Source organism: Amborella trichopoda, chromosome 5 (assembly GCF_054954075.1).
Source record: "Amborella trichopoda isolate Santa Cruz 75 chromosome 5, AtrichopodaSantaCruz75HAP2 v2.0, whole genome shotgun sequence".
Taxonomy (NCBI): Eukaryota; Viridiplantae; Streptophyta; class Magnoliopsida; order Amborellales; family Amborellaceae; genus Amborella; species Amborella trichopoda.
In genome coordinates this window covers 38,669,781-38,695,698 of record NC_142340.1, presented here as the reverse complement: position 1 = coordinate 38,695,698, position 25,918 = coordinate 38,669,781, and the positions used below count along the sequence as shown (strand labels likewise).

General features: G+C 35.4%; 1 protein-coding gene across 1 annotated transcript; it reads left to right on the top strand.

Moving 5' to 3' along the window:
* Window positions 1-9,408: 9,408 nt before the first annotated feature.
* LOC18432988 (eukaryotic translation initiation factor 1A) lies at window positions 9,409-16,862 on the top strand. Its single transcript, XM_006843082.4, has 2 exons — window positions 9,409-9,853; window positions 16,178-16,862. The coding sequence occupies exon 2, from the start codon at window positions 16,236-16,238 to the stop codon at window positions 16,671-16,673; it is 438 nt and encodes a 145-aa protein (XP_006843145.1). The 5' UTR covers window positions 9,409-9,853; window positions 16,178-16,235; the 3' UTR covers window positions 16,674-16,862.
* Window positions 16,863-25,918: the final 9,056 nt, after the last annotated feature.

Genomic DNA, 25,918 nt, shown 5'->3' with positions numbered 1-25,918 from the left:
TATGGCATCAAACTAATTTTGTCGAACTATGGCGTATAAAATTGGACTATTATGTGGTCATCTTTACTGGATCACATGGCATAGAAACCCAAGGAGGACAGCAAAATAGTTGCAGTTCAAAGTCAAATTTGGAGGATCTAGGCAAAAACCATGAATTTAGGGACATTGTCATGACACCAAATTGTCGCACTAATAGTCATTAAGGGATAACCCCGGCTAGAAGGGCTCAAATAAGCACCAAAATAGGCACGAAAATAGGCACTAGTTTAATCTAAGATGACTCTAAGAAATCCTCAAAATAAAGGTATTCTAATATCGGATGCTCGAGAAATGGGGTTTTAGATTTAGAGGTTACTTATGGCGTATTACTTATACTTAAAAAAAGTGGGTCAATTTATAAAGGGATATTTGGCAAACGGCACTTCATGAAGCCAAAACTTGGTAGGATAGTCGATTGACATATAAAAAGCTTACATCAAATACTCAAGTCAATCCACTGCTGTTTGATACCACTTTTTAAGAGATTCTTGAAGGGACACTGACATTGACTTTACTATTCATTGACAGCTCTAGTGCCCAAGTACGGTCACTGCAAGTGCAATACTCACATGCCCTAAACATAAAGAGAAGTGATCCAATGTAACGGTTTTATTATATTATAATGAAACGGTGCATTGGCACAATGTTCTCCAATAGATTAAATTAAATCTAATGGTTGGAATTAATAGCTTAATTTTCCCTTTTCAAATTTTAAATTGAAATTGAAAACCTTGAAAACTCCAAATCTCCTCAATTCTCACGATCTTCCTTTTTCCTACTTTATTGGATATATCAAGCCTCTCACCTTCTCTCTACAATGATAAAGGGCTCTATCTCTCTGTGATCACCATATGCTTTCTCTCTGACCACCGAAGGATCTTCTCGTTGCGACCGCGTCTCTCTCCCATTTCCCTTTTTTTTTCTTCTTTCTATTTTTACATGTGGGGAGCAGCAAGATGCAAGCCCATTTCTGGAAATGACTCTTCTTGTTTGAGCATACAAATAACCTACAAATAGATCAACGGACCTATAAAGATTGAAAAAAATTGGACACCTGCAAATCAAAAACGGCTCGAACCCTCCCTCCATCTCAATCCGAATTAAAGCTGAAATCCTCTCTCTATTTCAATCCCCATCACGATGGCAGGAAGACCGTACCCCTTGTCGCAGGCCTCCAAGGCAAAGGTCGCCTTCTCACATCAGAGATGGCGCCTACACGAAGCATGGTCGGATATGAAGACACTCATTTTTCAATCAATTTCGATGATATTACTGCGGCTCCTAAGGGATAGTTCTCTCTGCATCATCATACCAAGACCTATCTTCTTAACTCCCTGAGTAGTAGGCTCCACAACCGCCGTACCCTTCTTCTTCTTCTTTTGGTTTTTGTACTCAATCTTCATAGTCTTTACTCTTTCCTTAATCACATTGTAGACTTCTACAATTGGTACATTCAAAGCAAGACCCATATAATCAAAAGTCTCTGCACAAGCAGCATCCTTATCAACAACTGCAACTTCATTATCCACAACCATTTCTCGAGATTGCAATTCCTGAATGTCAGAAGGTACGGCTGGAGGCTCCAATAGAAGCTGAACATGGGGTGGCTCAGCCTCCATAACATCTAACAAAGGCACTCAAAAAACATCTTCTTCAAAACCCTCAATCTCACCGTTGAGACTTCCCTCATTCACAGCAATGCCAATCTCCTGTTCCTTAGAGTTGGATTCAAGAAAAACTAGGGCCAAAGGATCCACAACCAAAGGCTGCCTTTTATTAATTTTTTTCTTCTTAACAGCATGACAGAATGACAACCTCTTCATCCCAACTACATTTGCCAAGAACTTTAGAACAATAATAAGGCTTTTGTGATCTAAGGCCAAGAGCGTAGAAACAAAAGAACTTGTCTCTACCTTACAAGGAGCGAGAGAAATTCTCTTCACCTTCGCCGCAACACCACCTTAGACACTTTCCTTAACAATAGCTTCAACACCTTCCTTTATGCACCAATAAGCCCCCATTGAGCCACCCTTCTTTCCTATCACACTTTCCTTCATGGGGCTCAATAACACACCCTTTCTTTGCCAAGGCTGCAAAGTCTTGTCAAATGCCTTCCCAAAACTAGCATCTTTCACACAAATCTTCCCTACAAAAGTATGACTTAAGTCTTGTGGACCCATAGGATCACAAGTCCTAGACATAACTTATTTACTCTTTCATACATGTGGTCAACAATGACCCCACAAGAGGAGGAAGGCTCAAAAGAATTTGAAAAAGTGGTAACTCCGGTGGTTTTCCAGAATGTAAAGATTTTGAATCTATTTCATCAAAACGACCAATAGGGACCTACATTTTATGAATTTTAAAAGGTAGCCTATTATAGCCCTCTTTCAATTTGAATCGTCCACGTGTTTGATTCAACCGTGCATCGCACGTAGGCCCTACCGGAATCTTCGAACCAGAGCCATTGTCATGGTGTCGATCCCCATGAGCAGGAGCATCGACCACATTTTTTATTCTTTTCCTACGCACTTCCTGGCACTCCCCTTCCTTTACATGCTTCTCATGAACATCATCCACAACCCGATGAGGCAAACCATCCATATTACGACCTTCCATTGTAATATCGATCCAAAAATAATATGCCCCAATCTGCAAACGAATCTTCTTGGGTAAAGGAACCCCCTCCAATATTTAGATTCTCACCTTAACAGATCATTCATCCGCACACCCGACAGTTACCCGATCAACATCAATAAAAGCCCCAAAATAATTAATAAGTCTATGGAAGATCACAAGATTCTGAGCATATAGAGGGATTCCCCAAAATCTGATCCAGCGGGTAGATTTATGGATGAAAGACCCATACGACGACGGCTTCAAGAAATCCACATATAAAAGTCTCTCTCGAATCCTATAGAAACGAATTCGCCGAGCTTCATAAACTTCAATATCTGATCTACGAAGAAACACCACCCTACCAAAACCCAAAGATTTGACATTAGGAAGCGAAGGCAATCCCCAACCCCTTCTTGCCCAATCACTGAGACCAAAAATGTCATCTGATGGAGGGTTGAATGAGCCCACAATCATCAAACGACCATTCCTACCACTATCTGCAAGCTATTTCAGATCTACCGAAGCACAAGGAGTAGATCTCCAAGACTTAAAGTCCTCCATTCCTTACTAAGGTTCAACTATCTCTCGCTCTAGACTTACGATCTCTATAGACATCAAATTCCAAAGCTTCATCCAATCACTATTTAAAAAAAAAACATGAATTCCCTACATCAGACTTTATTCAAATGCCACATTTAAATATCATTCTTCCTATGACTACTGCCCCAAATAAGTTTGAGAGAAGTCACCACTGACCACCAACCTTACATGAAAAATCAAGATCCCCCTGCTCCTCTACAAGGATTTTAGGGCAAAACCCACCCGCCCCAAAATCAAAAGCTAAAACCATATTAGAGAGAGAAACCAAAAAAAGTATACTATCCTAATTTATTTTGGAGTTGAAATCCTAGTAGGATTGCAACGAACCTCATAAGATCGGGTTTAGAATCTTATGAATTTTAACAAGAATAGGAAATTTTAGCTATAAAAATACACACAATGGTTTGATAAAACAAGATGCTTTATCCTAAGAGCTTGCTATGTTTCTCAACCCCAAACTCATTTTTTCTTCTAAGGTGGAAGAGCAGCAGCACATAGCCGAGGAAAGCCCATGCCTTGAAGGTAAAATTTTAAATCTTTCTTTAATATGCTTTTGTAGATGACCCCTTTCTCAAAGGAGTTCTAACCAATCCGCATGCCCATCTAAGGTATGAGTCAATCATCTGTAATAATATTTTCAATTATCTAAAATATTCATCCTAATCCCATTAGGATCCCCACTCTCTTTCATGCCACAAACAATGTTCATATTTTCAAGGGGGTCCTTCCTCCCAAAGAGGGTTGGACCCACAAAAAGTCTAACATCTCCTACTCATCCCGTAATGGGTGGAAACATCTTATAATGTGAGAGCACAATATAAGGCAATGAACTATCATCTTTATAGAGAGAACCACAATAATTTTTCGGTCAAAGCTAACATAGAACACCTCTTCTTTCTAAAAAATAAGAAAGGCTCCATCTTGCCTTAAATTCAATTGGTCATTCCAGATTGAGTATCTCTACTAATCCATTGTAAGCTACTCAACCCTTCGAGTACTCCCACTCAACTCATTTAATAAATGTCGTTATCATGTAAATTAAGAAATTAATTGCAAAAATATTGTGTTATATTGTATAAGCTTTTGAAAATCATTTTGCAAAAGAACACCCAACATAAAAACCCCACGTCACTACAACTGATGAGCATCTTTAAAGTACACTTATTCTCTAGGTATCAATTTGAGTGTGATGCCAATAGTCTTACCCTAGCCCTCATAATATTTTGTTTTGACATGACTGTTTTCTTATGTTTGGCCCCAATCTATTTTATCATACATGACCATGGGAGAGCACGCTAAAGTAGGAACATCATATTCCCATTTTCTAATATAAACTCAAGGTCAAGAAAGGCACTCAAGATCACTAAGTGTCCGGCTATATCTCACACAGTGTAATAGCGAACGAAGATCACCTATACACATCTACCACTATTACAGTATTGGTCTTGCTAAATATGTGTAGTATAAGTTACACGCCATGGTGTAATTAATAAACAATAATAAGATTCATGTCAGATTTACAATATGCAGGTCTTAGTTTAGTTGCAACCATGCATCCCATCGCATCCAACATGCTATGTGCTACACCTAAGCATCCCCAATGCTCACACCTAGCTATCATATAGGCTACATGATCTTGTGGAACGACATACTCATATGGTTCATGTCCATTCCTAACTATAGAATCTCACATCGATCTCATATCGAGGCGATGCTCATACACCTTGTAGGTATCTCACCCTTCAATGTCTTAGATAATGAGGGCGAATCAATACTATCTGAGAGCAGACCAAGCCTACCGGTGATATATCTAACAGCGAACAAGTGTCCTAGTGCTCTAGTGTGAAATTGCAATCAAAACTATATGTTGATGCTATGAACAAATCATATTGCCATAAATCTCACAAAAATGGTGAAAATATTAAAATACAACATTTGTGTGTGGGTATAGTTAGACAATGATGATGTGCAGAAAACCAATTAGGGTCTTCCAGGTCCCAATCCCTTGACATACGCCCATATACATTGCTCAAGCTATAGAATTAGTCATGGGGTCTGCTAGTGGGATTATATGTCATTACTGTCTTTCTCCTCTAAATGACACCTCACACATAGTGATACACAATCTCTACATGATATGTCTTATTATGGTACTTGGGATCTTTTGTGAAAGCTTATGCCGTCGTGTTATTACCAAAATAGGCTTACAGGCTCTCTAATGCTCACTATCACTATGATCCCTAGTTTCCTAGGTTCATCGTGAGTCATATATCTTCTATAATACTATACATTAATCCATAAGCTCTATTTCCATATTGGACATGCCAATCATATCATCTCACTTGTTGCACTACGAAATTGCTCCCATTCCAAGAGTGGGGACGTTTCTGATGTCAACCATCGATAATCGAGATCACCATCTAATTAGACTTACTCTATCCATATAGTGGGGCTCATTCCCTATAAAGATTCATGAATAGTCCATGGGTCTTTGGGGATATCGGAGTGTCAAGTTCACAGTCTGTTAATGTTTTGGATTTAGATAGTAGCTACTCGATAAGCCCTACATCACATACTGTCACGTTCAAAACATGACATTCATAAGACTACATAATATGCTCGTATGGGGTATACAAATCATCATTTCATCATATATCAGTCCCCATCTATAGATAGAAATTTAGATCAAAGACATAGCCTTTCTTGGCTGGAGTATCAATGACCCCTCCATGATGCATCCTAAATCTTTCTAAAAGTTTTCAAATGGGTGTGGTTTCTATGAGGTTTCAACCTTAAATAATCCAATTAAGGCGTACCTCCAAATTTTATCATAACAAGTAATTTTGTTGAAATCAAGTAGATCTATATACATATGAAAATCTTGAAAATGGACGGTCTAAATATTGTGTTGCAAGATGCACTATTTCTGGGACTCATTTTTTTTTTTTTTTTTCATATTTATACATCTCGATGTTGAGATGATCAATTAGAGGTCTACATTATAACAATATTTTCGATAGATTTTTGAGGTGCATTTGTAATTCTACATTTTAAAGTTGTGACCTTATATAAACTTTTTCCTTTCTAATATATGTTAGTTAAGAAAAACTTATGGAGCCTCTTAGAATAATTGTGCATGATTTTAACATCAAGCACGTGATGCACTTTGCCCATGTCATTTACTTCAAGTTTAGAAGACGACCAACCTTTGGTAGTATCTCTCTTGTCCTTATCATTGATTGCCATTAGGATCTCGTCAACTCATAATAACGAGAACATGGAACTCCCATTGTTCTCAATGACCAATCATTGAAAACATTGTTTTAAAAAATGCCGAGTCGAACCGGACTCGCCCGGTTCGACTCGGAAATCGTGAAAAGGGGATCGGATCGCCTAAAAAATCGGAAATCGTCCGGTTCTAGAGAGAACCGGACGATTCTGTGCAGTGAATCGCCGATTCACTGTACGGAATCGGCGAGTCCGAACAGTGAATCGGCGAGTCCCGTACGGAATTTTTTTTTTTTTTTTGTAATCCATGATAGATTTTTTTGTAATACTTGATCGATTTTTTTGTAATCCATGATCGAATTGTTTTTGTTTTTTTGTAATCCATGATCGAATTTTTTGGTTTTTTGTAACCCATAATAGAATTTTTTGTAATCCATGATCGAAATGTTTGTTTTCTTTTCTTGTAATCCATGATCGAGTTTTTTTTTTTTTTTTTGTAACCCATGAGAGAATTTTTTGTAATCCATGATTGAATGTTTTGTAATACATGATCGAAATGTTTGTTTTTTTTTTGTAATCCATGATCGAAATGTTTGTTTTTTTTTTTGTAATCCATGATTGAATTTTTTGTTTTTTGCTTTTCTTTGTAACCCATGATAGAGTTTTTCGTAATCCATGATTGATTTTTTTGTAATCCATGATCGAACTGTTTTTTTCTTTTTTTGTAATCCACGATTGAATTTTTTGTTTTTTTTGTTTGTTTTTTTTTGTAATCCATGATCAAATTTTATGTAATCCATGATCGAATTTTATGTAATCCATGATCGAATTTTATGTAATCCATGATCGAATTTTATGTAATCCATGATTGAATTTTTTGAAAATTTGTGATTTTTTTTTTTAATCCATGATCGAATTTTTTTTTGTAATCCATGATAGAATATTTTGAAAATTTGTGATTTTTTTTTTAATCCATGATCGATTTTTTTGAAAATTTGTTATTTTTTTTTTTAATCCATATTATTCAAAGAGAAAATGAGAGAGATGATGATTCTGAGGCCACCCTATCCCAGCCATATTATTCACATATCGAGTCCCAACAACAACAGTGTAGGGATGAGCACGAAATACTGTAAATTAAATGCTGAATGGTGGTTCATGCAGAGAAAGAACATATCAATATTCGCATATTCATTCAAAAACATGAAAATTCTTAATGGAGTACCCTCATTTTTTATTGAATTCCTAAAAAACAATATTTATAATGAATTTTAATAATTTTTTCGAATTTTTTTTAAGCTTTATTCTGACCGATTCACCCGATTCCCGATCCGGATCGCCGATTCGCCGATTCGGATCGGTTTTTTGGAAGCCCGATCCGGGTCACCGATCTGTTTTTTAAACCATTGATTTAAAATTCCATAGCCTAACTCACGATAATGAAAAATTTGAGGCGAATTTAATACTATTCTCACCATGAGGGAGAATATCTCAATATAGTCTACATGCTCAATCAGGTGAACCTTTTCACCACTTTTAAGGGTTTGTGCTTTGTCTATTGTCCCATTGACCTTTCTATCATATGGAAGATCTATGTGTTCCCATACTCTGTTCGTCCTTATGGAACTCGTATCTCTTAGCCCATTTCTACTTGCCAGCAATAAATGATCTCACTATCTTCTAATATGAACCTAGTTCATTATCATAAATGGAGATGTAAGGCATACCTTTCCTCTTTAATCACAAAATCTATGAGGAATTTTATCATATGCACACCTGTGAGGATTAGGAAACCATGGTGATTCCCTCCCACTTTCCTCAATGACTATGGAAATACTCTCACTATCTAGTTGAGGAATTATTTACCAGTCTCTATTTGAGATCGGTAGTTATCAAAGACCTCTTAATTCTTAGGAACTCCAATTGAATGAAGTTCACATTGCAAGATTCAACTTTTTTTAGATCACCTTTCTAAGACTCACAAACCTGGACAAATCCATTAGAGTTCTTAAAACATCTAGTCATGGTTAATACTATATACCTCTAGTTTAACTCATTGCCAAATGGGATGTTAAGAACAACTGACACCCAAGAACTGAAAAATAGATTTCTAACTAATCCACATTTCTTTAAGGGATATTAAGACAGAGATCTCAAAGGCACCCTGTTCGAGATGTAGTCAGTAGTCAAAAGAGCATCAACTAGGAGCCCACATATAAACACACTTGTGCCATCAAGGACATCAAAATGACCAATAGGGTACTATTCCTTCTCTGACAACACTATATTGCTACAGAGTGTGGGACATCGTTTCTTGCTGATGAGTCTCATGATCATGAGACAATCATCCCAAACAATTCAACTATGTACTCATGCCTCATTGTTAGTTCTTAGGAATCATAATTCCCCCCCTTGACCAGTTTTCAACCTCCGACTTAAATTTATTGGAACAGTAGGTTGCTTCTAATTTAAGTGATATTAAGTACACTTATTGATGACACAAGTATTGATATTGAGATTTATCACGGAGCCTCCATCCAAGGGACCTAAATCGAAGTCCAAATAACTCCTAAAGGTTATTACATACTTTGTACCTTAAGAAATGGTTGTTTTTGTGGATATTACCACTAAGTAAGGTTATGCCATGGGCAGGTTCACTTTGGTTAATGATCCATCTATAAAAAAAAACCTATTACAACAAGTAATTATGAAAATTTCAAAGAGCATGACCTGCATAGAAGATAAATTGAAAGTCCTGTAGAAGATGATATAGACACTAAAAAGTGGTATCCTTCTCATACCAGGAGTATAGAGCATATAGTGAAGCAACACAGTATAATCCAAAACATATGATGATCCTAAGCGCACCGCACCCTTAGCGATGTTGTTCTTCATCAATTGCTCAAGCCTCTCACTAGAAATAGGGAAGCTAATTCTCCCAATTCCACAATCCAGCAGACAGTGAATGAGCGTATCGCTCATTATCATAGATAGAGAAGTAGACAGTTCATGCCACCAATAACTCAGTGCATATGTATGTGTGTGCATGCATTTTGTTTTCATATGCGACGTTAATTTTTGCTATAAAGCCTAGGCATCGTAAATAAAGGTGATTGTGAAACCTTTTCCAATTTGGAATATGGAAAAAAGTAATTTACACATTAAATTTTAGACGATAATAAATATAAAAAATAAAAAATAGAAAACGAAATTAGGTTTTGGTCGTTAGATATAGCCTGTTTAATCTGAACCGTTCGGACCGTCCCAGACTTACCCTCCATTCAAATTATAAATAGCAAAGAGTGGTCCCGTCTTTTATCATATCAGGACACGGCCGTTTGCTTTCCCATCGAGCATTTGCAGAGAGGTATGCGTCTCCTTATATTTTTCTTTTTCTTTTTACTTTTTTTTTGGATTTTTTTTGTTTCCTTTTTATTCAATATTTGTCTACGATTAATCACTTTTTTTAATATTATTTCGTTATTGTTTTTGTTTCCCATGTGAATTTTTGTTTTCTTGTTCTGCTTTTTTGTTTTCTATGTGAATCCTGTTGTAATTGTGATGGGTCCTTCTTTAAAAACAAAAATTGGGGTAAAAAATACAAGATTTTAATTTTTACTTTATTTGCTGTTGCGGGTTGACTTGAATTAGTGGGATGCCATATAATTCCTGGAATATTGCGAAAATAAATTTGAGTAATTCTCTTGTCACTGTTTTTTGGCATATTATCCTCATTCGATTGATTTAGATGTAGTAAATTTAAATTTATAGAATGAATTCAGTGTATTTTCTGATGTTTTGTTATCACCTTGCTTTTGTGACTAATTGATGTTTACTGTGCTCGTTTTTTTCGTTCAGGAATTTATTAACAGAACTGTGGAACTTTAGTTTTTAGTTTAAGTATATGGGATTTTTGAGATATTTTTCTGGGGTTATTTTGAGAAGACTTCGATACAGTTAGCCTTAGATATTTCAGAATGGAACCCTAACTTGATTTCCTAGTAGATAATTTTAACCTTATAAGCCTAACGTATTTATACATGGTTTTCACGTTTTGTTCATTGTCTTCTTCATAAAATACACTCGTGGTGCACTTAGCTTTCTTGCTTTTTTGTTGATTATAGAGTTTAGGTAAAATACTTTACATTTTCATATAATACTTTACATTTTCATTAATAATTAGTCCATTTTGCAATAAATATTAATTAAATTTCTAGATATGGAGTTTCGGAATACTATGCTAACTTTCATTCCTCTTGCACCATGCCCTGTTATTATTGCCATTGTTGTTGTTGTTTTAATTTGAGTTTATATACATGGAAATCATACACAAATTGTGAAAGTTGAGATGAATAACTATCGTTAGTTACCAAAAGACGATAGTTTCTCTACACTACTAAGTCAACCACTTCATCAGCTGAAGGAAAGCCAATTTAATTCTAATGATTGTGCAAGAATTAAAGAACTATGTGCCAAGCAAAAAGATTGAATTTCAATATTTCATGAATGTTTACAATGTAAATATGGTGAGATTTCAGAATAAACATCCCCAAATTTATGCTCTAAACCGTTAAAGATTAATAATTAGTAAGGATTTGTAGGGTTCGTCAAATTATGGTTCATAAAGGAATCCCGATATCGAAAGATCAGGGTTCTTTGAGTACCACTGGGATATCTAGCTTGAGATCAATCAAACTCAATAGTAAACACCGAAAAATTAAAATCAAACTAAATTAATCTAAAAAATAAAGAAACGAGGGAAAGAAAAACTTACCTAGCCTGGCTGATTGGTCCTGCACATCCGAAGACCCGGAGTTGGTCCCTGTATCCGATTGCGGGTTGTTTACGCCAACCTCCTTCTCTTTTCTTGAAGAATGCATGGGATGTGTTCATCTTAGGGATTTTGGGTTTGAATAAAATTTTGAATATGACATTAGAGTTTTGAATGTATAGAGAATTGGCTAGGTTTCCCTAGATTAAGGTTTTAATGCACCTAGTGTTTCTAGGGTTTTCCTAAGCTGGGCTCTATCTCTCTTTGAGGTTTATGCTCTCCAGGTTTGAGGTTTAAGGTTCTAAAGTTACCTAAGACTTTAAGATATCTTGAATTGGTTGATTGATCCGGAATTAGCCCCTTATATAGACTGGACCCCACATCTAAAATGCGTATTTAGAAGTTTCCAATGTGTTTATCTCTTGAAAATCCAAAATAATCTTGTCAATGAGTTTTGACGATATAGTGCCCACCGTCTATACCTCTGGGTTAGGCGACAGATACCCCGTCCTCTAACCCATGAATTGTCTGGATTACGCAAACAATGTCGCCTGATCTATAGGTATGAGGTATAGGCGATAGACACTATGTCATCCAGCCTCGTTGACAGGATAATTTCGAATTTTCACATGATAAACACATTGAAAACTTTTCGAAACACATTTTGGATGTGGACTATAGTTTATATAAGGCCCCAATACGGGATCAATCAACCAATTCAAGCCATGTTAAAGCCTTAGGAAATTTTAGAGCCTTAAACCCTAACCCTAGACAACATAAACCCCAAGGAAAACTCTAATTTGAGATGCAAAGTTCTATTCAAACCCAAAAGCCTTAGGATGAACACTCCCTAGGCATTCTTCCAGAAAAGAGATAGAGATTGGTGTGAACAACCGGCAGTCTGATATGGGCACCAACTCCTGGTCTTCGAGTGTGCCGAGTCAATCAGCCTGTCTAGGTTAGTTTTCCTTGCCCTATTTTCCTTGATTTTTAGATTAATTTAGTTGAATCTTAATTTTTGGGTTTTTTCTATGGATTTTGATTGATATCAAACCGGATATCCTAGCGGTTATGAAAGAACCCTAATCTTTCAAGATTGGGATTCTTTTCTGAACCGTAATTTGCCGGACCTCACAAATCTTTATTGATTATTTATCTTTAACAATTTAGAGTATGAATTTAGGGAGTTTCCCTCTTAGACCTCGTTAGATTTGTGCTGTAAACAATGAATAAGAGGCATGCTCCTCTCTTTCATAGAGAACTTAAGATGATATAGTTTATGTGTACCTCTTGTACAAAATATCCTAGAATCTTTCATAGAGCAACACTATACATGACAGTCCCAGTCATTTACCATCTAATGGAGATATATGAGAACAAGATTAAGAACATCATTTGGCTGTTACATTAAAATATATTGTAGGAATATCTCATGTTTGCAATGGAACACAAATACAATAATTTTGAGGCTTGGGGGCATAAATTTGCATGTACTTGTGTCCACAATATTAAGGGGTTGTTGCACATGTTATGATCAATATCATCATCAGAGCCTTATCCTAACTATTTGGGGTCAGCTACACGAATCTTTTTCTGCCATTCGGCTATACCAAAGGCCATATCCTCAGTAAGACCATAAGTCTCTATATTAAGGGGTTGTTGCACATGTGTCTTATATAAACTAAGGGTTTACTAATCTTGCTTATCAAGAAATTACAAGGGTTTGTTAGTCTATTTATTGCTTTTTCACTTATTTTTGAGTGTTTGACATATTTTTAACATTTGGTCCCTAATTGAGGAGACCCTGTACTTTTATGCATTGGGGTTTCACACGTCTATCATCTAGTGTGATTCATTTGACTCATCTTCTTTTCTTGGAATCATATCCTACAAAAATTTATATGTAATTTCAGCATTTTTCTGTAATATGGCTTTTATGTTTTTCCTGCCGTCAACTATTTCCAGCACCGGACATCTTATGATCATTTGGCATCACTTGTGCAATCCTCGTCGTTATCCATTGTAGGTTATCATCATTGAGTTTAGCAAATAGTAACTTAAGAATCATAGGTTTGTAGTACTTGATCAGTCAAGAATCAAGATTTAGTCAGTCTGATTTAGTTTGTAAATTGGAGTCCTTCATTATGAGGTAAGTTACAGCTCTACGTTCCACCTTATTCTATTTCTTTTCAACTATAATCTGCAATTTCTTTGTAGATATTATTGTTAAACCATGCAGCATTTGTATTCACTGTCATTAGCAGTTGGTTTTGTTCAGAACACTCTAGAATTTTTATCCAGGGAATTGTCAAAAAATGTTGGCTCTCAGCCTATCTGGGAAATGAAGAAAAATTGCAACATTTTAAAATTCCAGAACATATTTACCAATAATGGTAGAAGTGTAAACCAGTTGTCCACCAATCGCAGGAATTTACATTTACAATAATAGATAAATGGAAAAGGGCTTTAAATTCAAAACTGTCATATGCTGTTTTTTTGTTATATACATCAATCATGATGTGAAACATTTTTTTGGTTGGGCAACCCATTGCTTTTTCTTTTTGGCGGTAGGTGAGAAATCCAACTAATTAGACATCCTAATTGATTAATAAATATATGCTGCATATCCCTTTGTCATTGCTTAGAAACTTCTAATCCAAGAACCCACGCTGATGACATAAGGTCTCAAAATCTTATGATCAATTTCCTGGTGTCTACTATGACAATTTTGGGTTATTCGTGCATAATGATGATATAATGACAAGGCAATCTAGATTATGATAATAGATGTAAAGCATTTGATTATACAATTTAGATCTTATTTCATGTTTGGCATCATTTTTATCATTGTGATCTGTCACCCTCAGACACTTTGAATTGGGTGCCTTAAGTATGGTTCATACTTCTTCTTCGAGAACAGTTTCTCTGGTCCACTGTACATAACAAAGGTCCATGATTGCCAATTGCCTTTCAGTCTACCGCTTTTGAGTGGTGAAGGCTCTATAGACCCACTCCTGTTGCCAAATCTCTCTTTTTTGATAGCTCCTACTAGCAAGAAATCTGATCTATAGGAATAATATATTAAATGCATATGAGCATAAAAGGTGATCTTCTAGGTATGCCCAACTCGTATATGTGCATCATCAGGTTACTTCTGTGACAATGACAGTGGTCATCGCTTCCCTGTTGCTGATATTTCTTCTGTGTTTATGAGTTATTGGCATTGATGCAATTGATGCTATTATGGATTTTAAAATTTCTGACTGCTTCTTAATATGGGGGGATGCATATGGGAAGATTCTATTAGTCGTTGCAGGTGGCAATTTTTGCTTCCAACTCTTATATTGAGATGTCTATGTTCTCTAGTTTTATAGTGTATAATATTTGGAGTTAGTTTTGGATCCCTTGGCTAAACGATGCTTCTTTTGGTTAGAAATTAACAGCATTTGGAACTTTCATGGTCTCAAATGATTTGTAATTTTGCTTCTTTTTTTTCTGAGAGAAATTTGTAATTTTACTTTACCAACATCTGACAGATGGAATACCATACATGTTGTTTCGACAAATAGAATGAAATTACCTCCAATCTTTTAAATATCAGGAATCCAGGTTATGCCATTATTAAGCAAGTTGCATGAAGAACTCTATTCACCTTCTTGATGCAGTCCCTTATGCAACTTAACTGTCCTACTTATGTTACTATAAGGAGGTTGACTTTTTGGCTAAAATAGAACTATAATTCTATATTTATGAACTATTTGCACTAAAAAATCTTTATTTGGAGCCACGTGCCTAGCCTGTCAAACGGAAACTAAACTGTGCAATTTGAAGACTTTTGGTATTCTAATAGAAGTCATACAGAGGCTTGAATGACAAGATCTCCACATTGAAATTATATGAATTCCATTATTTGAGAATCATTTTGGGATTGTACTTTTTTACTCATAACAGATAAGGCCTGTTATTGCTATCATAAGATACATAAGCATTCTATGAACCTAAGTCATCATCATCTTCCGAGCCTTATCCCATCTAAATCCTGAAATAATATTTCATATGATTGTTTTTTCGTTTTATATGTTATTTAATGTTCCCATTGGAGCTTCTTAGATAACTGGGGATTTTAAGATCATGGATACATGAGAACTCTGTTTCATTTATTGTATATATCCTGGTTGGTAGAACTCTGTTTTGGGTTCTATTCCACATCTCAATTATTCTTTTATTTTTGTTGATGAAAGAGTCTGTTTTTTAGGGTTCAGTCTCTATGGTTTAATTGAAAGTACGGCTTTTGATTTGTGTGTATTACTTTTGTTCTATGATGTATAAAGCGATAGGTGGTCATCCTCTTGCATAAAATTTGCCATAGGACTAAAGTTTCAAACACTAATCAAAAGGCATACTCTCACGTGAAACATTCATTTCTTGAGCTTTTGATTTGTGCCTCTGCTGTGCAGGTGACGGAATTAGTATTTGTTATTGCTTAGGCAGCGTGTATGGTCTTGCTTTTGGTTTTCACTATGGACAATTTTTACAAATCCAACTGTGGTTTTATTTTTCTGAATTAAAATTACAGCACTTACCTTTTGACTTGAAACTAGTTATTTGGATATGCATAACTTTCAAAGGCAAGTTCATTTGTTTCCGGTAAATCTAAGCATGGGCTATTTTCCTTTTCCTTGCCCTACAATTCATGCCAATTTACTTGTTGGATTTCTTTAATGTTATATCTTATTCTTGTCCCAGTTTGGATTAGTGTGTGTGTTTGTGCACGCGCGCGTGTTTGCACATGCATGACATATAAATGTGTGCATGTATCTAGGTATATACATACATAATGCATCTGTGCATATGAGCATGAATTATGCTATACCCTTATGTTTCACTTTCAATCGCATCGTGACAAACATGTATGTGTAGAACGCTCAACATCAAGAACTACTGAACAAGCAAACCCCAAGAACAAGTAAACACCAACATGCCGAAGAACAAGGGAAAGGGAGGCAAGAACCGGAAGAGGGGAAAGAATGAGGCTGACGATGAGAAGCGGGAACTTGTGTTCAAAGAAGATGGTCAAGAATATGCTCAAGTGCTTCGCATGCTAGGCAATGGAAGGTGCGAGGCGATGTGCATTGATGGAACCAAGAGGCTCTGTCACATTCGTGGAAAGATGCACAAGAAAGTCTGGATAGCAGCTGGTGATATCATACTCGTGGGTTTAAGAGATTATCAAGATGACAAGGCAGATGTGATTCTTAAATATATGCCTGACGAGGCTCGTCTCCTTAAGGCATATGGTGAACTTCCTGAGAACACTCGTCTCAATGAGGGTATTGCAGCTGGTCTTGACGAGGAAGATGATGGAGCTGGGGATGACTACATTGAGTTTGAGGATGAGGACATTGATAAGATTTAAGTCATGCTTCTTTTTTCGGCCACTGCCAATACAGCAGAATGTTGTTCCTTTAGTGTTTCTTTTCTATAGATAGATGGATATACTATTCTTACTGGATGGAGCATCTAGTGAAGACAACAATACTGTTTTGGGATTTTGTTTGTGTTTTTCGGAAGGAATTTTTGCTTATATGATATCAGGGATGAAAAATGAGAATTTGTGCTGTGCTATTTTCCATGCTCTCTTCTTTTGCCTTTTTTTTTTCCACAGGATGGGATTGGAGTTTTTGATGATTTTGAGCTCCTCTTATTCCTATATTGGCGCATGAGGTACAACTGCAATCACCATTTATCACAGACCATGGTGCTGTTGGTTCCTGCTTGTGTGTTTTTCAGAGGCATTTTCTTGCTAATATTTTGAGGAATATTTAGAGCAATGTTTAAAAACCCAGATTGGTTGGGTGAATTGGCAAATTCGCAGATGTAGATCGGCGATCAGGCTGAGAGAATTGTATAATAAAATTTAAAAATTTAAAATAAAAATAGAAATTGGAGAATAATAATAATAATAAAACTTGGGTCCTGCCAGAGTGCCTGGTTTCCCGCAAAACCAGCTGGTTCAAGTAGGAACTGCCTGATTCCCGAAACTGCTGGGGAGCCGTGACGCTCGGATAGAATTGGGCAATTTTGATCTGACCAGGTGATTATTTAAACACTAATATGGAGTTATTGGTATCTGGGTTACCCATAGGATTCATTTTGTGTGGATGCGTGGGTGTGGCGGGGTGGGTGCATGTATGAGGTAATTATAGGGGACATTTGCCTGACCCGAGATGACCACTAAACCCATGTCTTTTCCGTCTTTCCCTGGCGAATGATGGGATTCTAGCTGGTAATTCTGTTTGGAGGGTGTCTTATCTGTTCAGGGTATGCTTGTGTGCTTCTTTGTAGGGCTTTGACTAATGGGGAGGGTTTAGGTGTATCCCCAGGGGCATCTATTGTAGTCATCCATCATTCTAAAGTTCATATTGGAGATTGACCGAGTATCCAAAGCTTCTCAATTCTATTGCCTTGGCCCATAAACTTTTTGTTTTTTTTGGGCAGTTCAGTGAGCAAAACACAGGCCCTTACTTATTTTTAGAAATGGTTTGTGGTTTCTGAATGTGTTAGTGGGAATGGAGATATAGACCAATAGTTGAAGTTCAGGTGGTGCAATTACCATGACTTCAACCCCCATACCTAAGTCTTTTGTCTTGGCCAAGGTGGTGTTATTACCATGACTTCAACCCCCATACCTAAGTCTTTTGTCTTGGCCACACTGTGATCTTGAGTATGAAAAAAGAACTTTTGAGGTAGTTCATCTTGTAATTTTTTATTTGAATGGTTCATTTCAATTCTTCAAGATGATGAAATCTTTACATACATGGATTTGAGGTGGTTATGGATTTACAATGATTTAGTATAGGTTTGAGCTTTAAAACTGTGGTTATGGATATACAATGATTTAGGGTAGGTTTAAGCTTTAAAACTCTTGAAACCATTGCGTTATATTTTTACATAAATGGATTTGAGGTGGGTATGGATTTACAATGATTTCGGATGTGTTTAGGTTTTAAACTCTTGAAACCATGGCGGACTAGTAAGGGGCCTCACCAAAACTTTTTCTTGAGAGCGGCGGGATTGGGTAGGCATACCAGCATTCATTATCAAAAGGAATAGTACGTACCAGCATTCATTATCAAAAGGGTTAGTACATACCAGCATTCATTATCAAAAGGACTTGTAAAGCGTCCACACCCTCTACATTTTCAACATTTCCTTCTAGGGGAAAAAAAAAAAATGGATGATGATTTAATATAGTATTTTAATTTTAAATTTTTATATCGGAAAAATTATGTATAGACTGGTAACTTTTTTTGTATTACAAAATAGTCCATATTTTGGCAATTTTATGTGGACGTCTTTTTTTTTTTTTTGCGATTTGGTTTTTTTTTCTTTCAATTTTACCTTCGGTTTGATGTTACAAATATCAATCCGTATTTTTATTTTATTTTATTATTTCTCTTGGAGTATCTAGGGAGTTTTGATATGGGCAAGCTTTTTATGGTTCCCCTACAGCATAAAACTTATATACCTTCCCTTATCCAACCGTCCATTTTGAATGGACGGTTAAGATTGCCCCAATCATAATGTCACGTCTCTACACCATTTTATTTTTAATTTTTTTTTATAAATTATTTTGACACCAAAATTTGGACGTCCATTCCTCTATAAAACTCGCACTAGCGAAAAATATAAAAAACATATTTTCAATAACATAAAATGACCAAAATACCTCTGAAAGTTTCAAGGGGTATTTTGGTCATTATATTTTATTGATTTTTTTTTATATATATATTTTTTATAGGTGTTCCCCAATAAGAAGATGGCATGTACCAAATTTTATTTTTATACAATTTGTATAAAAAAAATTAAAAATAAAATAATTTGAGACGTTGGATCTAAGATCAAACCGTAAGTGGCTCTCTTGATCAAAATTGGATGGCTGGATGGTAAGGGAAGCATAGATCTTTTATGCTGTAGGAGAAATATAGAAACCTTTCCCTTTTGATATAGGAGCGACCTGGGCAGGTTTGACATTAGAAATATCAAAGCACCCCATAGTTGGTACCACATTGTCATGCTCGCCAATTGGTCACGAGTTCCCAACAGAGGCCCTCTAAATAGAATCGATTTCTCCTTTAATTTCTTCTGATTTCACCATTATTTAATTATAAAAAATTTAGGGATGGCATATTATGAAACTATTTATCTTTTTTATAAGGAGGTCACAAGTATTTCTAACCATTAAATATCAAATTGGATAGCTTGGAATGTGTCACAAAGTTCCAATTTTTTTTTTTAAACTTTGACTCATGACATGCTCACAACCACCCGATTCGAAATTTAAAGGACAAGAGCGATTGTGACCTCCTTGTACTAAAAGTAATTAGTGTATTTGTATAACAACTTTAAAATATAGATTAAGATGCACCACCAAAATCCATCGAAAAAGGTTGTTTTTATTTTGGAAAACCTTCGAATTGATCATCTTGACATCGAGATGTATGAATGTAACAGAAAAAGATTTCGAGTCCCAAAATCTTGCTACACATTATCCGGACAGTCCATCTTCAAGATTTTGAACTGTACATGATTTGAAGCATTTTTTAAGTTTAAAATTTTATATTAGAAATGAAAATGGATTCTTAGGCCATCCTAAACACTTTTGACATCAAAATTACATTTTATAATAAAATTTCAGCCTGATTTTTATTGTTTAAGGTTGCAACCTTTCACAAACCACACCTTTTAATTATGGGTGCGGTTTATATAGAGCCAAGGATCTAACCAATCAAAGTAAAGTGCACCTTCAAATAGTATCGAGAAATGTGATTTCAATACTTGAAATCTTTGTGATAGCTTTAAAATATATTTTCATCTTTAATTATAAAATTTAATGCTTAAAAAATAGTGTAGATCGAGCATATCTATAAAAACTTAAAAATCTTGAAAATTGCTGTTCCAAAAATGTGTTACAAGATACACTATTTCCAAAACTTGAAATCCATTTTTTTTCTCATGTCCATACATCTTGATGTCGAGATGATCAATTTGAGGATATTTGGACATCAAAACAACATCTTCTAATAAAATTTTTGAAGTGGGATCTAATTTGATTGTTTAGAGCCTCGACTCTATATAAACTTTTCCTTTAATTATTAAACCTTTTAATTATTATCTATTGGAACAAGGTTTCTTGTTACTTTACTGTAAAAATATTCAATAGAAAAAAATAGAAAAAAATACAAAAAACCCTCCAAAATATACCATCGATGCAACTTACATCCATCCAAATCTTTTCTCTCACATTTTTCCCCACAATAAACTTTCTACACAAAAACCCCCCCAAAGTAAAAAGTTCATTTTTTTTAGTCGAAAATGCCATTTCTATACAAAAAAATCAATTTGGCAAGATTTGACGTCTCACAAGTTCTACTGTCGGAGCGCCTTTTGCCAATGCCGGAGCACTATCGTCGGAGTGCCTTTTGCCATTGCCGGAGCGCTAGCGCCGGAGCACCCTTTGCTATTGCCGGAGCGCTATATCTCACAAGTTCTACTGCCGGAGTGCCCTTTGCAACTGCTGGAGTACCCTTTGCTACTGCTGGAGCACTGTGTCTCACAAGTTCTACTGCTGGAGCGCCCTTTGCTACTACTGGAGCACTGTATCTCACAGGTTCTACTGTCGGAGAGAGAGGTGTGTGCAATAGTGTTAAGGGTAGTTTAATCTTTTTTTTTTTTTTGGGTTGGGGGTTATTTGCATAGAAAGTTTCTTGTAGCGAAAAAAATGAGCAAAAAAGTTAGATTGGAGGTAAGTTGCATAGATAGTGTAGGCTTCGGGTTTTTTTATAATTTTTCCAAAAAAATGTCATCAGAGGCCTAAAAACTAATTCATTGATTCGTTTAAAGTGGATGGAGATTTGAAACAAGAGGCTGTACGATATCAGAAGCTTTGGAGTGTCCCAATTTGCTTGATTTTATTTTTTATTCTTTTTAATATGGTATCATGTTGGAAACATCTGGTTGGGTTAAGAAAAAGGAAATCAAGTATGGAGCAGTTTGATACTTCCAATATCAGACACCCCCTTCGGAGGGCAAAACGATCGATCTGATATTTGGGGCATCGGACTACCCTCAAAATGTTTTTTGAAAAAATGTGTTCTAATGTTTGAAATACGTTTTTTTGGGTGTAGGGGGAGCAAAATTGGAAAAAGTAAATTACATAAATTGCCCTAAATATGAACCCTTTCGTAATACCAGACAATTTTCTTGCCCATAGGTAATTTTTTTCTTTTTTGTCCCTATTGGACTTACATGACAGTTTGAAGCCGTTTGTGCTTCTCTCAAGTACACCTAAAAAATATAAAAAGATAGTTTGTAAATAAAATAGTGACCAAAATACTCGTGGAACATTTAAAGATATTTTATTAAAGGAAAAATATACAATGTGATCATTTACCATTGATATAAGGTGGTCACAATTAATCTTGAAATTGGATGATTCTATTTATTCTTTTGACTATGCATAAACTTCAACAAGCTCAAGCTATCAGATTTCACATCGGATGGTTATAAATAATTGTGACCTCTTTGTATGAAAGGTAAATGGTCTTCATTGTATATAATATTTTTAGTTAATTTGTATTTAATTTTAAGTTTTTTATATATAGACACAGTTTTGGGTGCGCTTCATTGGGGGTTGTGGACTCCCAAAACGCCAAAATAATATTAATAGTATAAAAAGCAAACAAATGAAATATTAAAAATGGTCCAAGCCATCCATTGTTATAGTTTTCCATGTTATACTTTCCCTTGTCAAAACTTGATTTGATGTTCAAAATTGAAGTTGTATTTTCTGCACGAATTCTATATCAAAGAATGCAATATCGGCCGGTTCAAATCAGAACTGGTTTTGGCCGGTTTGACAAATCCGACAGGGTATTTAAAATTTTTTTTACAAAAAATAGGAGATTTGTTGTAATGTGTTTTTAAATTTTTTTATCATTTTGGAAAAAATTGAAAAGTGTTTTGGCCAGGGATACTTATTGGGTATGGTTTGTATAGATCCGAGGCTCTAACTAATCAAAGTAAAACGCACCTTCAAGTAGTGTTAAGAGACGTGGTTTCAATATTAGAAAATCTTTGTGATAGCCTTAAAATATATTTTTATTTTTAATCATAAAACTTAAAGTTTCAAAAATAGTCTAGATCGAGCAGATATATGAAAACTTGAAATTTGATGGTAAAAAAATACATCACAAATGCACTATTTTCAAAACTTAAAATCCATTTTTTTTCCTCATGTTCATGCATCTTGATGTCGAGGTGATCAATTTGAGGATATTTGGGCATCAAAACAACATCTTCTAGGGAAATTTTTGAGGTGGGCTTTAATTTGATTGTTTAGAGCCTCGGCTCTACATAAACTTTTTCCATACTTATTTTTACATTTTTCTCTTATTTTTTAAAAATTTCAAAAATACACTGGGTACAAATTGATTTTTAAAATCCATTTTTTAAACTAATTTTTATTTTTATTTAGATGTGTTTTGTTTAATCATGTTTTAAATATATTTTTCATATTGTTTTTAAATTTTTCTGTATTTCTATATTTTTTAATACTTTTTGACCACCCAAAATTTTCCCGGTTAGGCTGATCTAACTGGCGGGTTTAATAGTTGCTTGGAACCAGCCATATGTCGGTTTTCAAAATCGGTTCGATTTTTCAAACACTGTACTATCAAATGTGGGCATGGGGTTGCGGCATTAGCGGTTAGGGGCCTGATGCCTCACCGTAAACATCCAACCATTAATTCCCACCATTAGCATATCAAAAATGAAAAAAAGGTACTATCTCTATCCACTACGATGTTTTCGTTTTTCTGTTCAAATAACTTCTAAAATCTTCTCTCATTTGAAGATATTTGATGATATTTTAAAATAGGATGAGGTATGTATAAGGTTTCACCCCCATACTGTTCAAGTAAGGTGCACCCCAAACTACATTGAAAGATAGAGTTTCGGTGCTAGAAAGCCTTGCGATAGCATAAAAACCTATTCTCCCCCTTAATTATGAAATTTTAAGCTAAAGAAATAGTACAGATCGAGTAAATCTATAAATAATTAAAATTTTTGAAAATGTTTGATCCAAATAATGTGTTACACGATGCACCATTTTCTTGACATCAAATTGAGTATTTCTCTAGCATCGAAATAAGCACAATACTAATTGGTAAGAGTAATGAGGATATTGGGTCTATGGATATAGTGGAAAAACTCAAACCAAAGGGATACAAACACCCATGCCCATATCAAATTTAATGGGTCAAGAGAGAGACGAGGCATTAGTTCGTACTTGATGTTATTCTCTTTATCTATTGGTGCTAATTATAAAGATAAAGTATGGTGTGACATAGCATCCATGGATGCGTGCCACATCTTACTTGGTACGCCATGGCTTTATAATTAGGATATAGTATATAAGACCAGCCCCAACACTTTGTACAAGACTAGGCCAAACATTTTCTACTTTGTCAAGCTTCACACCCCACTATATGAAGCAACATCCCTCACCCAAATCCACCAAATAGATAGGTCCAAAGTTGCTATAGTGCGCAAAAATCAAAAGAGAATAGCAAGGATACAAATGTAATTTATCTATTGCAAGATTCCGCACCTTCTGAAGTCTCTAGAGCCTCTATTTGAAAAGTATAAAGACTTGAGGTCGGAGAAATGCACTTTTCCTAATGATAAATATCTAGGAAGAAGAAGGCACAAAAATATGTATAGCTCTCTGAATTCGTGCCTGATTTTAGCCTAACAAATTTGACCCATTACCAAATCAACCCCATGGAACACAAGGCGTTACATGTGCAAAATTGCGGATTTGCTTAAAAAAGGTTTGATTTGGGAAAACAATATCACCTTATGCCGTCCCTTCTTACTAGCTTCCAAAAGAATGATTCGTGGAAGTCATGTGTGGATAGTCGAGTAATTAATACAATTATTATTAAATGCCTTCCCATACCTAGGCTCAATGGCCTGTTAGATTGTATTTCATGAGGCTTAGTTTTTCAAATATTGATTTAAGGAGTGGTTACCATCAAATTTAAAATAATCATGGGAATGAATGGAAGACCACATTAAAAAAAAGGATGGACTCAGAGTGGTTGGTGATGCCATTTGGGCTTTTTGAGCATCTTCATGCGCCTAATAAACGAGGTACATCATTATTAAATTATGACAATATCTTGGTTTTAAATGCTAACCCAAAGGATAATCTTAACTACTTCGAACAAGTCTTTCATGTACTAAGGAAGGAATTACTTTTTTTCATTTATTTTTTTAAAAAAAGGCTCCTTCACTAAAGTGCATTCCTTTCATGACTTAGCAACCTTTTATCGTCGCTTTATAATAAATTTTCACATACTAATAGTAATGATTGAATGTATCAGGGTTGGAAAGTTTTGATATAGTCCTGCAAATGATAAGAGCTTCACTTTAATTTAACAAAAGATGATGCAAGTACCAGTTCTCACATTACTAGATTTTTCCAAGGCATCCAAAGTTTAAACTGATACATCAAATGTTGGCATAAGGTAGTTCTAAATTAAAAAAAGGCTACTAGTGGCTTTCTTTTATAAGAAATTGAATGATAAACGTGAAAAGTATTCAACTTATGACCTCAACTTTTGTGCAATGCCTTATACCTTGTATTATTGGAGGCACTGCTTGATTCAATAGGAAGTTTATTTTATACTTGGATAATGAAGCACTTGGATAATGCATGTCATGCCAACTGGAAAACCTTTCTTCAAAATATACCTTCTTGTTAAAGCACAAGGTCAAAACCCAAAACGAGGTTGGCTTTGCTTGGAATTTTGGCTATGAAAGTAGTGGGGTTGAAAATGATAAAAAACCAATATAAGGTTGATCTAATTTTTAGCAAGGTCTTAGAAAGATGCATTGAAGGGCAAGATCCTATGGGTGAGTACCTAATGTATGATGCCTATTTATCTAAGGGTGTAAGATTATGTATACTTGATTACTCTTTAAGTGAGAAGATGATTATGGAACTTCATGGTGGGATTTAAGTGAATACTTTGGGAGAGACAAAACTTTGGCTATGGTGGAAGAAAAATATTTTTGGCCGGGCATCCGAAGGGATGTTAACAGATTTGTAGCCCGATCATGAATTTGCCAAATATTTAGGGCCACGTATTTTAATACGGGTCTTTATACTCCCCACCTGTTCTAGATGTCCCATAGGTTGATATCTCTATGTACTTCGTACAAATACTGCAGCAAATCACACATGTTGTTGTTGACCGTTTGATGGAACATTTTATCCTTGAAGGCAAACTATGGATGCCACACATAGTGCCAATATCTTTTTCAAGGAGATTATGAGGCTACTTTGTGTCCCTAAGTTTATTACATCTGATTGGGATATAGAGTTCTTGAGTCATTTTTTTACTCTCTGTGGAAGTGCTGGGGAACCATGCTTCAATATTCTAGTGGTTGCCACCCTCAAACAGATGGGCAAGCTGAAGTGAGCTCCAGTAACCTCTTGAGGACTATTATTGGTGGTAATCGATCTTAGTGGAACATCACTTTACCCTAGGTTGAATTTGCGTACAAAGTTTGGTGAATCTGTTAATGGGAAAA